This window comes from Ipomoea nil, unplaced genomic scaffold, assembly GCF_001879475.1.
Source record: "Ipomoea nil cultivar Tokyo-kokei standard unplaced genomic scaffold, Asagao_1.1 scaffold1353, whole genome shotgun sequence".
Lineage (NCBI taxonomy): Eukaryota > Viridiplantae > Streptophyta > Magnoliopsida > Solanales > Convolvulaceae > Ipomoea > Ipomoea nil.
Genome location: NW_017617781.1, coordinates 213,908 through 228,455, shown reverse-complemented (window position 1 = coordinate 228,455; position 14,548 = coordinate 213,908). Strand labels below are relative to the sequence as shown.

The following is a 14,548-nucleotide window of genomic DNA, read 5'->3' as shown; positions in this document are numbered from 1 at the left end:
GTTAATTAATCAATAGCCCAAGAGAAACAATAAATTATAATGATTAATTAGGGAAAAAGGCCCACCATAGCCCGTGGGCCCTCATATATAAACCCAACCCCTAAACCCAATCCTTAGTTCCAAAAGGAATAGAATTAGCAAGCCTATAATATTAGTTCCTAATTAGGACTCCTAAATATATAAATAGGGGACTTAAGAGGCACCTAGAACTCCCCACAAGATTAACGCCCCACCACCCCAAAAGAGCTCCAAGAATCCCCTTAGGAGAAATCAAGAAAGCAAGGAAGCTTAAAGAAAGATCCTTCATAGCCAAGGAATTAATTAAGGCTAAGAGGTAACCCATGTCTCAACAAAACCTATTTTCATAGCTATGATTCCCCCTTAGGGTTTCCCCCATATTATTGTGTATTGGCGAGATATGATGATGATTATTGATGTTTGACGTCATGAACCCATGAGGGATCTTGATAATCTTGATATTGGGAGATTCTTGATGATTATATGGAGTTCTTGATGATTATGTGTTGTTCTTGATAATTGTGTGATGCTCTTGATGTTTATGTGTTATTCTTACCGAATCTTGCAATTAGAAGACGAACCGTATTCTTGTTGATATAAAAGTGATTAGAACCCTAGGTTGTATCGTATGATCTTACTCTTGGATTATCGGGTGGGGAAATCGCATGTTTGGGTGTTGATTATATTTAGAAAAGCATGATAGGTTATGTGCCGTTCGTTTCTTGTATTTGATTCATTAATTGTCTACGTGTTGTCGTTAATTGCGTTGAAAAGTGTCTAAGCATGGTTTCGGGTTCCACAATGGTTCCCGGGGCGTAAAGTGTGTGAAAAGAGTCAGTGGGGGGTAGGTGGGGGGTAGGGGACCCGCCACCTACCCACGGCCGTGAAACACCGCCCGGCAGCGGGTAGCCGGCGGGCGGGCAGCTGCCCGCCTGCGACCCGCTGCCCGGAACAGTAATTCCGGCGGGCAGCCGGCGGGTGGCCCCCCACCCACCGGCTACCCGCTGGAAATTTTCTCAATTCGGGATCCCGGCTTCCCCGTTTGATGTTCCCCCGATCCCCGTGGTGTCCCAACGGACTCCGTTCATCGTGCCAATGTCTAGTTTGATATTTCGGGTGCCGTTCGTAGGTTTACGAGTCTATTATATTGCATGCTAGTTGAATTGGTATCCCGTTGACCTAGGTGGTAGAAGTATGAACCCCTTAGGATTATTCTTAGTATGTGATGGATCACGCATAGGTTTTGTTGTACGTTTTCTCCCCCTTCCTAATGTGTAATGTGGGTTGCATGTGCTTGCTATGTCTTATGTGTGTGTGTTACCCCAATTCGGTTGCGATCGGATTGGTTATCCTGAGCTGCGGTTCAGAAGCTGGCTGCGGTCAGATTGATACTCTTGGGCTGCGGTCCACCGTTTGGTTGCGATCAAACGTTTCTATACGAGCTGCGGTTCGTCCTTTTTCCTGGCTGCGGTCAGATGACATTCTCTTGGGCTGCGGTCCACTGTTTGGTTGCGATCAAACACTATGATGAGCTGCGGTTCATCGGTCGGTTGCGATCGACCCCTCCGTGTTGCGATACGGGGTAGGGTGCTGCGGGGCCGTGTCAGAGCTATATGCGGTGACCCTCATGTATGGGCATGCGATTGGTCCTGTGGCGCCAACAAAGTGTGTTATGTGTTGTGACATGGACGAGTTGTGATTACGAGTGTCTTGGGGGATGTGACTATGGGATTTATATTGGGGATTGTTCATGTTGGGTTATGATCATTGTTTATGCCTTGCCTTATCTGCCTTATGTGATGAGGACTGCATATGCTCGTTATAACTGTTGCTTGTGTCTGGCCTTATCTGTCGAGTCATTCCCGGTTTTCAAAGCTAGAGTTCGTAGGATATATCTTCATGCTCAAAATGGTTTTCGTATATCTATATATATCTCTATATGTATTGTATTTCAACGCGTTGGAGTGGGTTACCAGCATCTCTCGCTGAACAGATATATTTGGCTTTCAGGCACAAAAGATTAAGTCACTGGAGCGCGCTAGAACTTGGAGTATAGAAGTAGATAGTTTTCCCCTTTTGGCCTGCGTGCCACGTTTACGTAATTACGCTTTGAGGATATTAGTTAGTTAGCCTGTGCACTTGGGTTCTCTAGCCCAGGTGTGGCATAGCACCCCGTACGCTTGTATTTATTTCTTGAGATTTAATGAGATTCCACCTTTGATACAAGTTTTAAAAAGTCTTGAAAATCTCGGGTGTTACAAGTTCGATACCTGATTCCACAGATTTTGAACCACGAGATTGGTTCCGTAAGAGTGTGATCATATGTGAATACCTGTTATATGATCTTTAAACATGATCCTATCTGTAAGCATGAATTTCTTGATAAGCTATTTGAGAAGTCTACATGTTGATAAATATACGTTATCAGTCTTATACATATATCAGCATGCCAGCAGTTATTATAGGGTGCAAGCATCTAGAAAGAATATGATAATCTAAAGATAATTTTGAGATTAGTTTATTGATATAATGATATTAAATGTTTTCCAAGTACATGCTAGAATGCTTTACAGGGTTGAGTGTGGTTATACTTAGCTTCGTGTTAACGAGCGTTTTTCCTGTTTGTCTATGTGTTGCTTGCAAAACCCCTTTCAGGTGAGCCCAACAGTGAGAAGAGACCGAGTTAGATTAGTCTCTTAGTTTGAGCTGTCTAAACTCTAATTTTTATTGATGATGATGTTATGGATTTAGAATTTATGACTTCATGATGATGGATTGTTGTAGACTGTTTTGGGGTGACGTATTTCCCCCTTACTTTTACAGTTATTACTTTTAGTTCCCAGACTTAATAATATTTGTAGTTTTACCCCTTTCGCCTGTGCAATCACCCAAGAGTGGCGGTTGTAGCGGTGACACTCCCACTACTTATCATCTAGATTTCCACTGCTTAGTTTATGTTAATGACTGTTTAGAGATGTAATTAAGAGTTAGAAAAGTGGGGTGTTACACTTTAGACCTTGGGTTAGTTAGTCCTTTTAGTTTTTGTGGTGTTGCTTGGTGGAAAACCTTGTTGCCTTAAACCTTGTTTGCAATCTATCTCTAGACCTTGTCGCTGTTTTGCAAGCCGACTATTATTGCTGTTGAACCTCGTTGCAACCCAAGCTTCGAGGACGAAGCTTTTTGTTAGGGGTGGAGAGTGTGACACCCCGAAAATCCAATTCTTAAATAGAATTAATTATGTAATTAATTCTATATCTTCCTTGTGAATTTCCCTTTCCAATTTCTTAATTATAAAGTCGGAGGACTTAAATTGACCAATTACTTGGTCAATTGGTTTAGTCAAATGAAAAGACCTTGACCTTTATGGGTTGTACCTAGCCTTTTGAAGTCTTCCTAGCATTTTTGAGAAAGTAAGGGTATTTTAGCCTTTTCACCCTTACTTGGTATTCAAGTTTCACACTATAAAGACCACTTCATTTCTTATCTTGGCAAAGAAAACACTAGACACTCTACATTCTCTCTAGAAAGGCTAGCTTTCTCTCCAAGCCAAGTAAAATCCACATTCATCCTTGCAAGAGAACTTTCCAAGATTCCACCTTTCTACCATTAAAGCACTAGGAAGGGTAAGATCTTAGCTTAGTTGGTGTTTTTGAGTAGCTTTACCTAGTCTTTATCTAAGTTGTTGTTTTTCTTTTATGCTTGGTTGTGTTGAGAAGATTTGGTTTATGAGGAACTTCAAGGAGAAGTCTAGGGGATAAAAAGGAAGTGTATCTTGGTCTACAAAGGTAACCCATGCATTACAAAACCTATTTTGAACTTGCTATGATGATTCTTGACATTCTATTTGATGTTCTTGAGGTTCTTGTGAGATTTGATGCATAATCTTGTGTTTATGCATGTTAGAGCTTGTATCTAGGGTTCTTAAATGCTATCTTTTGAGCTATTCATGTGTTCAAGTCATTGCCTTGTTGAATGTGAGGTGTTGGTTATTTTGGACTTGAGCATGACCTTGTTGATGTTTTTCCCCAAAGGGAAATTTCGCCTTGGGTACATGTACCCGCGGGTGGAAGGGTGCGTACCGGCGGGCAGAGCCGCGGGTGGAGGTCCACCCGTGGTTCTACCCGCTGGTACTTATAAGGGGGTGTGGCGGGTGGTTGTCCACCCACCGTTTCACCCACTGGTACGTGATGCTTTGGCATCCGTTTTGTTGAATCGTTGAGCACTTGTGTGTCTCCTTTGATGTTTCGTATGTCTAGAACAGTGTCCTAAGTATCCGTGATAGGATTATGAGTCTTGAATTGTGCTTGTGGTCTAACATTGTGATTCGTTGGATTAATGTGAAGTCATTGAGGTTCGGATAAACCGTTATGTTTCTCCTTTTGATGTACATGCTAGTTCTAATGTTGTTGATGCTAGTATGTGTTGTTCATTTATTCCTATTGAAGACTGGCAACTTGTGTTTCCAATCATGATAGTCTTTGGATTAAAGTCTATCGTTGATGTATTGTTGCCTTGATGGTTTATTCTTGCCTTTCATTGAAATCTATCGATTGTATTCCTTGATATGATCTTGTACATGTGATGTACCCGTTTATTGATACTTGATTGGGCTATTGATGAGCCTCAATTCTTTATGATGAGGACTATGTATTGTTATATGATTGGTAGGCAATAATGAAAGGAGATAGACTATCACGTGATTAATACTATTCTACGTGACTATTGACACTACGAGTGTCCCCGTTTGGCGGTTAAAGTTGGCGGATGCAGGCGGGGGGCGGATCGCTCCGAAGGAATAAGGTTGGACTCGGTGTACAGGGTGGCACTAGGAGGTAAAGGTTGGAACTGTAATAAGGTTGGCTTGGAGAGAATGGTTTGAACATGGCATAAGGTTGGAACTTGGTACTCATCTTTGAATGTGATTCATGTCTCTCATGGTTCATGAGTGTGACTTATGTTGTCTCTTGATTGGTTATCGTTTGATATATCTTGTTGTTGAGCATGTTGTTTCTGTCGATCTTGTTGATCATTGAGTAATTTGTTGGGATTGGTCTTTGATTGAGAGTGACTTGAGGATGAGTTTTATGTTGTTCCTTCCTCATTTTTAAAGGATTATATATTGTATTCAAAAGTCTCAAATGCTTTTCTCTATACCTATATTATATGTTACTCAACGCGTAATGGTGGATTACCAGCGTTATTCGCTGACGGGTGTTATCCCTTATGTTTTACAGGTTTTGAGTAGATCGAGAGAGAGCGCTATATGTGGACTGAGATAACGTAACTTACCTTTCTGTAGTTCTAGTTTTATGGCCTGTGAGCCTAGACTTATGAATTGTTACCTAATGATGATTGTTGGTTTAGATTCTAGCATGTGCATCTATAGTTAGATAGATGTGGCATAACATCCTCGTACCTTAATATTAGTTTCTGCTTGGTTTTATCAAATGGTGAGATTTATCTTCATGATTTAAGCTTTTAATTTTTGCTAAAATCGGGGGTGTTACACCCTAGTCATCTTCTTGCTTCCCAAGACAACTTGTGGCTCTTGATTTCTCTCTTTCTAGTCTCCAAAGAGCTCTGAATATCCTCTAGAGTTGAACCAAGGCGCGATTTTATAGCACGAGTGATGTTATCACATCTATGCTTGTTTTTATGGTTATTTTGAATCATCACAGTAATTAAGCTCTTTAATTTTGCTTACTTAATACATGTTTTCCTTGCTATTATCATTTAATTATGGTTCGCACTTGTTTTGAATATTTTACGGTGTTTGTTAGTGTTTTTGAACCATTTTAGGTCAAAGATATGACCAAGGGGAGTTCAAGGATGAGTTTGGAGCAATTTTGGATGAGTTCGGGGCCCAGTGGACTCGACGCGTCGAGCCAAGGGCTCGACACGTCGAAATTTTCCAGTAGCTAATTAATTCGCGCACAGGAAGTCTCGACGCGTCGAGAAAATTCTCGATGCGTCGAATATGCGTCTGTTTCTGGGATAAAAAACAGACGCCTAAAGTGGCGCGGATAAAAAAACAGACGCTTAAAGTGGCGCAGCTGGGCAAAATTCAATACAAGCGCGAGATCTCTTTTCCTAATATCAATTGCGCGGATTTCAAGGCTCATATCTCCATATTAAAAGTTAGCAATTCAAGGAATCTTCCAAATTCTAAATATCATTAAAGACGACAATTTCTTTATTTAAATATAGGAATTAGAATTTGAGTCCAATTTGGTACAAGATTCCTATTTCATCTCAACTTTGTACCCACTATAAAATCCCTCCTTCCTCAACCCTAATGGGAGGACGGGGACCGAGAGAATTCAGAGATTCTTGGAGACAAGAAGGAGAGAAATCAAGAGCCACAAGTTGTCTTGGAAAGCAAGAAGAAGACTAGGGAGATTTGGGAAAATCGTCTGGTTAATTCTTGTACTCTTTTGATGATTTGTAATTCTTTATTTATATTTGCTATGTATAATTTAGTCATGCTTGGCTAAATTCTTTAGAGATTCTTGGGTAAAAGTGTTTATGAACCTATGTGCCTTAGCTCTCAGTTTCTTTAATATATTATTATTTGGGTTTAATACTTGTGTTGCAATCGTGATAATATTGTTTGATGCTTGTAATTAATGGCCATAGTTACTAGCTTCATAGCCATGTTTGTGTCACCAATGGGAGTAGTTGGGGCATAAATTAGGGCACACACGATTGCACCTAATGGTTGGTCCTTGGAAAAGGGGAACTTATTAGGGGAAGTTTATTCTAGATTGTTGCCAATCGGGAGATGGTAGTAATTAGGAATAATTGAATGCTGATCTTTGATCTTATTGGGTGTTTAAGCCATGGGAGTGGAAATTCACTAGGAATAGAGATTACGGGAGTAATTCGATTCCACTTTGCATTCCCACACAAATCTTAATTCCAAACTAAATATTGCAAACGATAATTGGCACTAGGTGATTAAATACTTGAATCCCATGAATCTCAACTTCTCTCTAATTGTTTTCAAAATCCTGAACCTCTGTTTTATTTTATTTATTTTATGTCAATCAACCATCTAAGTAATTGTTAGGATTAGCTCTAATGAATAAGTTAGTAACTAGTGCTTGATACAACCACTTCCCTGTGGATCGATAACTCGTACTCCGAGAATTATTTGTTTGCAAATATACTACGCATCAGCGAGTCAAACCGGGGCGAAATTGGAATTTCACTTATTTTATTTTGAATTTGCCGTCTTTTATGATTAGAAATTATTACAATCCCTTATCATTAAGAAATCATTGCAGTCCCACTTTAATTTGCTTGAAAATTGTGCCATTAAATTTGGAATGTAATTAACACCTTTTGATGGAAATTTGCCGCCGTCCTTCATTTTGTAATTTCAGTGCCCCTCTCTCTCTTTCGCAATTCACCGTTGCTCGACTTCGACGCGTCGAAGTAAATAATACGAATATAATTGGCATTCTGCAAAATCTTGACGCGACGAGTTTTCTGGGATCCCTTCTTGTCCATTTTGGCTCCATACTCACCCTAGAACTTTCCTTGCTCATAGAATTGATCTACAATGGTTCAAAAACACTAACAAACACCGTAAAATATTCAAAACAAGTGTGAACCATAATTAAATAATAAAATAAAGGATTATGCAATAAAATTATCATTTTCACACAATTGAACCTAACAAACATGATCAAACTAATACAAGAAATATGCACAATTTGGCTCACATCAGAAGGCCCTCTATAAAATTAACAAAAATACTCTAGCATGCCTCTTTTTGAATATTCAAGGGTTGTAGAAGTCCAAGATTGGCAACATTCTCATGCTTACACTTCTGACAAATATCACAGCTCCTCCCCAAATCAGTAATGTCTCTCTTCATGCCCTTCCAATAGAACAAGGCTTTCATCATTTGATATGCTCCAGCCTGCCCAGAATGACCCCCAATTGCACTTTCATGTAACTTGAGCATAAGTTCCTTCCTCAAACCCCAGATGACCCAATATACAATCTACCCTTATACCTCATAAGTCCCCAGTTACATAGATTTTACTGTCAACAACAGGGTTTACCAATGCAGAAGTAAGATTCTTAGCTGCCCACTCATCCTTGTCATAACTTTTAATTACCTCTTCCATCTACTGGGGTTGTACTATTGAAATAGCATGTGATGTAGCCTTATCTTCCACCATTTTCCTAGACAAAGCATCAGCTGCACCATTATCAGACCCGTTTTGTACTAAATGGAATAATCTAGCCCTAGCAGCTTAGTCAACCCCTTCTATTGTAAGGTTGTAGTTATTTTCTGTTCCAAAAGAAATTGCAAACTGTGGTGGTCTATTTTAATAGTGAAGTGCCTCCAAAGCAGGTAGGGCATCCATTTATCAATAGCATTGATAATGGACAAATACTCCTTCTCATAAATTGACAGGCCTAAGTGTTTCTCACCAAATGCTTTACTAAAGAAAGCAATATGCCTTCCTTCCTGCATCAACACAGGCCCCCATCCCTTTGTAACTTGCATCTTATTCCACAATGAATTCCTTTTGGAAATCAGGGAGGGCCAACACAGGTGAGTGGCACAAGGCTTGCTTCAATTGATCAAAACCCTTCTCAGCCTCCACAGTCCATTTGAATGCATTCTTCTTCAACATTTTTGTTAATGGCCTGCTGATTATCCCATATGCTTTGATGAACCTTCTATAATAGCCTGCAAGTCTCAAAAACCCCCTCGATTCCTTGACAGTCAAGGGTTTTGGCCAAGAAGCCACTGTTTCCAACTTAGCAGGATCAGTTTGTAACCCTTCTCTAGATATGATGTGCCCTAGATATTCCACCCGATTTTGAGCAAAAGTACACTTACTCAGCTTAACAAATAGCTGATGTTGCCTCATAATCTCTAGGACTTCCCTTAGGTGTTGCCAATGGACCTCCAAGTTAGGGTTGTACACAAGAATATCACCAAAGAATACCAAAACACTTTTTCTGAGTAGGGGTTTGAATACTTGGTTCATTAGTGCTTGAAAGGTGGCTGGGGAATTAGTGAGCCCAAAAGGCATTACCCTAAAATTATAGAGCCCTTGATGAGTTCTAAATGCTGTTTTGAACTCCTATCCTTCTTTTATTCCCACCTGGTGGTATCCAGACCTTTAGTCCAGTTTAGAAAAGGAAACCGCACCAACCAATTCTGAAAATAAGTCTTCCACTAGTGGTATTAGGAACTTATTCTTCATAGTAATGTTATTTAATGCCCTGCAATCAATGCAAATCTCTAGGAGTTGTCTTTTTTTGGTACCAATAACATAGGTGAGGCAAAACAAGAAGAATTAGTAGTAATCACCCCAGCTGCCAACATTTCCTCTACCCTCTTTTAGCTCTTGGAATTAAGGGTATAGTGTGGTCAAGTACTGCTCTTTGGGGGGGGGGGTAAGGTGTGACAAACCAAAATTTTATTTTATAAATTCGGTTTTAAGAAATTCCAAAATAGCCATTTTTCACTCTATAAAAACTTTTGAGATAAATTTGGTAATAGGAACCAGCACACATGGAATCCAATAAGGGTCTATAGTGGGCTCATCACAAGGCTAAAAAGTACATCCTTAAAGCATCATTGGAGAAAAAATCAAGGAATTCCAATAATAATTCCATTCGATAGAGGAAAGTATTATAGTGGCCCGTTTCAAGTGATCTCACGGATCGAAGACAATGTTTATAAGATTCGAGGTCGAATCATTTTTCAAGAAGGGGAGGATGATGCGGCCCAACATAATGAAGATCCATTAAGATTACAAATTGGGCCAATCACAAGATCCGAGGCCCAAATCAACTTTATTATTTGTGGTCATCATTTATTTTAAATTGTTTAGAATTAAAGAGAAAACACTAGTTGTATTTAGAAAGGATTCCTTAAATCCTTTTTCTAAATAAAACTCTATTTACTTGTTTTCTAGATTAGGTTTAGGACACTTTTTCCCATTGTATTTAGATTACAATGCTGCCCTATACCTATAAATAGGGCACATCCATATCAGTTTTGGGGAGGCTTCAATTCAATAAAATTCTTAAGTTTTTCTTTACACTTGTGTAAGAAACCTTATGGCTAATTGTGGACTCAATTAGTGGCTAGTCGTGGACTCGACTAGCAAATTGATTCGTGGACTCGAATCAATCTTCCTTTCTTCAACCTTAGATTTAGGTCCGTGGACTCGTTCTTGAATCGAAGGAAACTAGATCCGACTCTAGTTGATTGAAGATTGCATCATCGAGGTACTTGAAGCTACAATGGGATTCTTCCAAGTCTTTGAGGATTCGAGACAAAGGGTTTCTCGTGAGGTTTAAGGTATTTTGATCCATCTCTATCTTTGCATTGAGAGTAATCTTGGGATAATATTCCATATTATTTGAACCTTGGACTAGGTTCATATCAATTTGGTAGGAACCAGCACACATGGAATCCAATAAGGGTCTATAGTGGGCTCATCACAAGGCCAAAAAGTACATCCTTAAAGAATCATTGGTGGAAAAATCAAGCAATTCCAATAATAATTCCATTCGATAGAGGAAAGTATTATAGTGGCCCGTTTCAAGTGATGTCACGGATCGAAGACAATGTTTATAAGATTCGAGGTCGAATCATTTTTCAAGAAGGGGAGGATGATGTGGCCCAACATAATGAAGATCCATTAAGATTACAAATTCTGCCAATCACAAGATCCGAGGCCCAAATCAGCTTTATTATTTGTGGTCATCATTTATTTTAAATTGTTTAGAATTAAAGAGAAAACACTAGTTGTATTTAGAAAGGATTCCTTAAATCCTTTTCTAAATAAAACTCTATTTACTTGTTTTCTAGATTAGGTTTAGGACACTTTTTCCCATTGTATTTAGATTACAATGCTGCCCTATACCTATAAATAGGGCACATCCATATCAGTTTTGAGGAGGCTTTAATCCAATAAAATTCTTAAGTTTTTCTTTACATTTGTGTAAGAAACCTTATGGCTAATTGTGGACTCAATTAGTGGCTAGTCGTGGACTCAGCTAGAAAATTGATTCGTGGACTCGAATCAATCTTACTTTCTTCAACCTTAGATTTAGGTTCGTGGACTCGTTCTTGAATCGAAGGAAACTAGATCCGACTCTAGTTGATTGAAGATTGCAACATCGAGGTACTTGAAGCTACATGGGACTGTTCCAAGTCTTTGAGGATTCGAGACAAAGGGTTTCTCATGAGGTTTAAGGTATTTTGATCCATCTCTATCTTTGCATTGAGAGTAATCTTGGGACAATATTCCATCTTTATTTGAATCTTGGGCTAGGTTCATATCAATTTGGTATTCAGAGCCTAGGTTTATCTCATTCTTATCTTACATACTACTTTTTTTCGTGTCTAATTCATTAAAAAACCCCCAAAAAAATTTCTTTTGCATTCTTGATTGTGTTCTTGAATCTTGATACATGTTCTCCAGTTTCTTGAAAAACAATCCTGAAAGAGTTTTCCCTTTTTCCTGTCTTATATGAACGATAACTCACACCTCCCAAGCACCATATTACCAAAAATTCTATCATGAAAACAACCCCATATCTCCCTTACCTATATCCAAAGTTCATTTACGCGCAATCACGTTGCAATCACACCGTGTCCAGATTTCCGCGTTCTGTGACCAGTTTCAAAGAATGAACTATATCTCGAGATCCACTAGTTAGTTTTATCTGAAATTTTGATATGTTTTAGGTATCTTCTTTGGCGTTCTATTGATATATTATACACTTTCTAATTCCTTACGGTCTTTGAGATATTGATCTTCGAAGTAAGTGTTGGAAAAATTATCTTAAAATGGCATAAAATGGCATATTAAGTGGCTATTTTGTGGTACAATTATCAGTGGGGTCCACTTCTGATTTGGGTCGGGTCAAAGTTGATTCGGATTCTTCGTAGTAAGACGAAGAGATTGATATATTGTACGCTCAAAACGGATAATGGGTGAATGAGATATTGATTCTCAAAGTAGACCCATTTAATTTGGGAAATGAAGGGAAAATGTAGGACTTTGTCCAACATTGGTTTGGAAACAAGATTTGCCCCCCTTATATACATGAGCTATTTTCAAGCTTGTAGAATTGTATAGCATAAAGGCTCTCTCGTGCGGGGGGGGGGGGGGGGGGGGGGGGGGGGGGAGGGGGGGTGCAAATCAAAATCCAACTAGAGGACATCAAAAAGGCTTGAAATCAAGCCCGAGCTCGCGTGCGCCGGCACCTTCGGGCACGAATGTCGTCCGGAAATAGGCTGGCCTTGCGGGCTAAGTTATGCCTAACTTCGGTATCATTTTCCATCTGATATAGTCACTTGGTTCGGTCAAAACCGAACCGAGAGCACCTACTCTCGTATGTAGCATGAGAGGTTTTGGTGCACCGAGAGCACAACTCTCGTGCATCTGTGACCACGAGAGTAGTGCACTATCGGGTTGCACCACAGTGCACACGAGAGATGTACTCTCGTGTTGACTGGTCCGTGTGCTCTCGTGTGAACCTGCACCCCAACGGTCTGAAACCCGAAAGTGCAGAAGATTAAACTCATCTGTTACGGAATTAATACTGTTTTAATTCAAATTTTAAATTCTGAGTTTAATCCTACTTAGTGGTGACCGTTACAGGTGTTATACAATTGGTTTAATACCAATTAAAGACCATGTTGAATGCTATCCCTTCCAACATCCCTATATAAAGAGAGGTAGAGCAGTAGCATTTTTACACACAGTGAGAAACAAAGGAATTCCAGTAGCTTTTCATCTCAAAACTCTGCTTCTACTCTCTTCTTTTAGCCAACCAGTGTTCTAAGCTTTGCTTTATTTGCCGGTTTCCTTGTTTAGGTGCTTAAACAAGGAATCGTAGCACGTTTTATCCTGGGAAACCTAGGCTGCAACGCTCCTAGCACTTGTGGGAGGTAGTAAATAAGGTTTTAAGGAAAAGAACTTCGTGTTCGAACTCGTGCTAAACCTTTACCCAAACACTCCTCTTTTTCCTTCCCAATTTTCTGTTTTCCCAAATAATATTAATCTTTCCGTAGGATTATTATTATTTTTGGGAATTTTCAACCATATTACCCAACAATCTTAAAACCTTATATCCGTTTCCCGTTGGTTGTTTATCTCTAATTTCCTAGAAGAAATGGAGAATCCAGTTTTGCCAGCTCTCGGGGAGGAGAATGTTGTTGAGAACAACAGTGGTGGGAATGGCAATAATGTTGCTAATTCCCAGGCTACACCAGTGAACGTTGGTTCATAAGATGGTGGGAGCACCGAGGGATATAATCCCATGACTCGGGTACCGAGTGGTTCGGCCGAAAGACCGGAGAAATTCACCGGTATTGGATCGAATTTCAAAAGGTGGCAACAAAAGATGTTGTTCTACCTAGCAACTCTCGGCTTGGCGAGATTTTTGACCGAGAAGGTTCCCGAACTAAGGGAACAGGATGCCCAATCCGTGATGGCAGTTGGCTATTGGAAGGATTCGGACTTCCTATGCCGAAACTACATCCTAAATGGATTGTGTGATGCGTTATACGATGTATATCGCACGATTGGCACAGCGAAAGCGCTGTGGGAAGCTTTGGATCATAAATACCGAAGTGAGGATGCCGGCGCAAAGAAATTTGTGGTTGGCCGATTCCTTGACTTCAAAATGGTTGATTCCAAAACCGTGCTAAGTCAGGTTGAAGATTTACAACTAATCTTTGATGAAATCCGTGACGAAGGCATGACGTTGAGTGAAGCCTTCCTAGTGGGATCTGTTATCCACTTGCTGCCTCCAGGGTGGAAGGACTTCAAGAATTACCTTAAGCATAAGCGAAAGGAAATGAACCTGGAGGACCTGATCCAGTGACTCCGAATTGAGGAGGGAAACAGGACGAATGATGGAAGAAATTCTGTCACTATTGGTGCTAAAGCCAATGTTGTGGAGCATGCTAAAAACTCCAAGAAGAACAAGAAGGACAAGCAAAAGCTAGGTCCGAAAGGAGGCATTACCAAGAAGAAATTTCATGGAAAATGCTTCAATTGTGGCAAGACTGGCCACAAGTCCTCTGAGTGCAAAGTTCCAAAGAAGAAGAACAAGAGTTCTGAAGCCAACATGGTTGAGGAAAGCAATCAGAAGGAGGTCGAGATTAGCCTTTCGGCTATGGTGACCGAGGTGAACCTCGTGGACTCTAACCCACGAGAGTGGTTCATCGACACTGGTGCAACAAGGCACTTGTGTTGCAACCGAGGAATGTTCAACACCTTTGAGACCGTTGAGGGCGAGAAGGTTTGGATGGGAAACTCTGATCAGTCTGCTGTGGAAGGCGTGGGTAAGGTGGTTCTGAAGATGACTTCCGGGAAGGAACTGACGTTGAACAACGTGCTGTATGTTCCAGAGCTGAGGAAGAATCTGGTGTCTGGCTCACTGTTGAACAAGCATGGCTTTCGCATGGTGTTCGAGTCAGACAAGGTTGTTTTGTCTAAGTTAGGAATGTTTGTAGGCAAAGGTTATGTAA

At 40.1% G+C, this 14,548-nt stretch overlaps 1 protein-coding gene across 1 annotated transcript; it reads right to left on the bottom strand.

The window, feature by feature from the left end:
* Positions 1–8,543: 8,543 nt before the first annotated feature.
* On the bottom strand, positions 8,544–9,077 carry LOC109185718 (uncharacterized mitochondrial protein AtMg00860-like). The gene has a single exon (XM_019335674.1). The coding sequence runs from the start codon at positions 9,075–9,077 to the stop codon at positions 8,544–8,546; it is 534 nt and encodes a 177-aa protein (XP_019191219.1).
* Between the last annotated feature and the right edge of the window lie 5,471 nt (positions 9,078–14,548).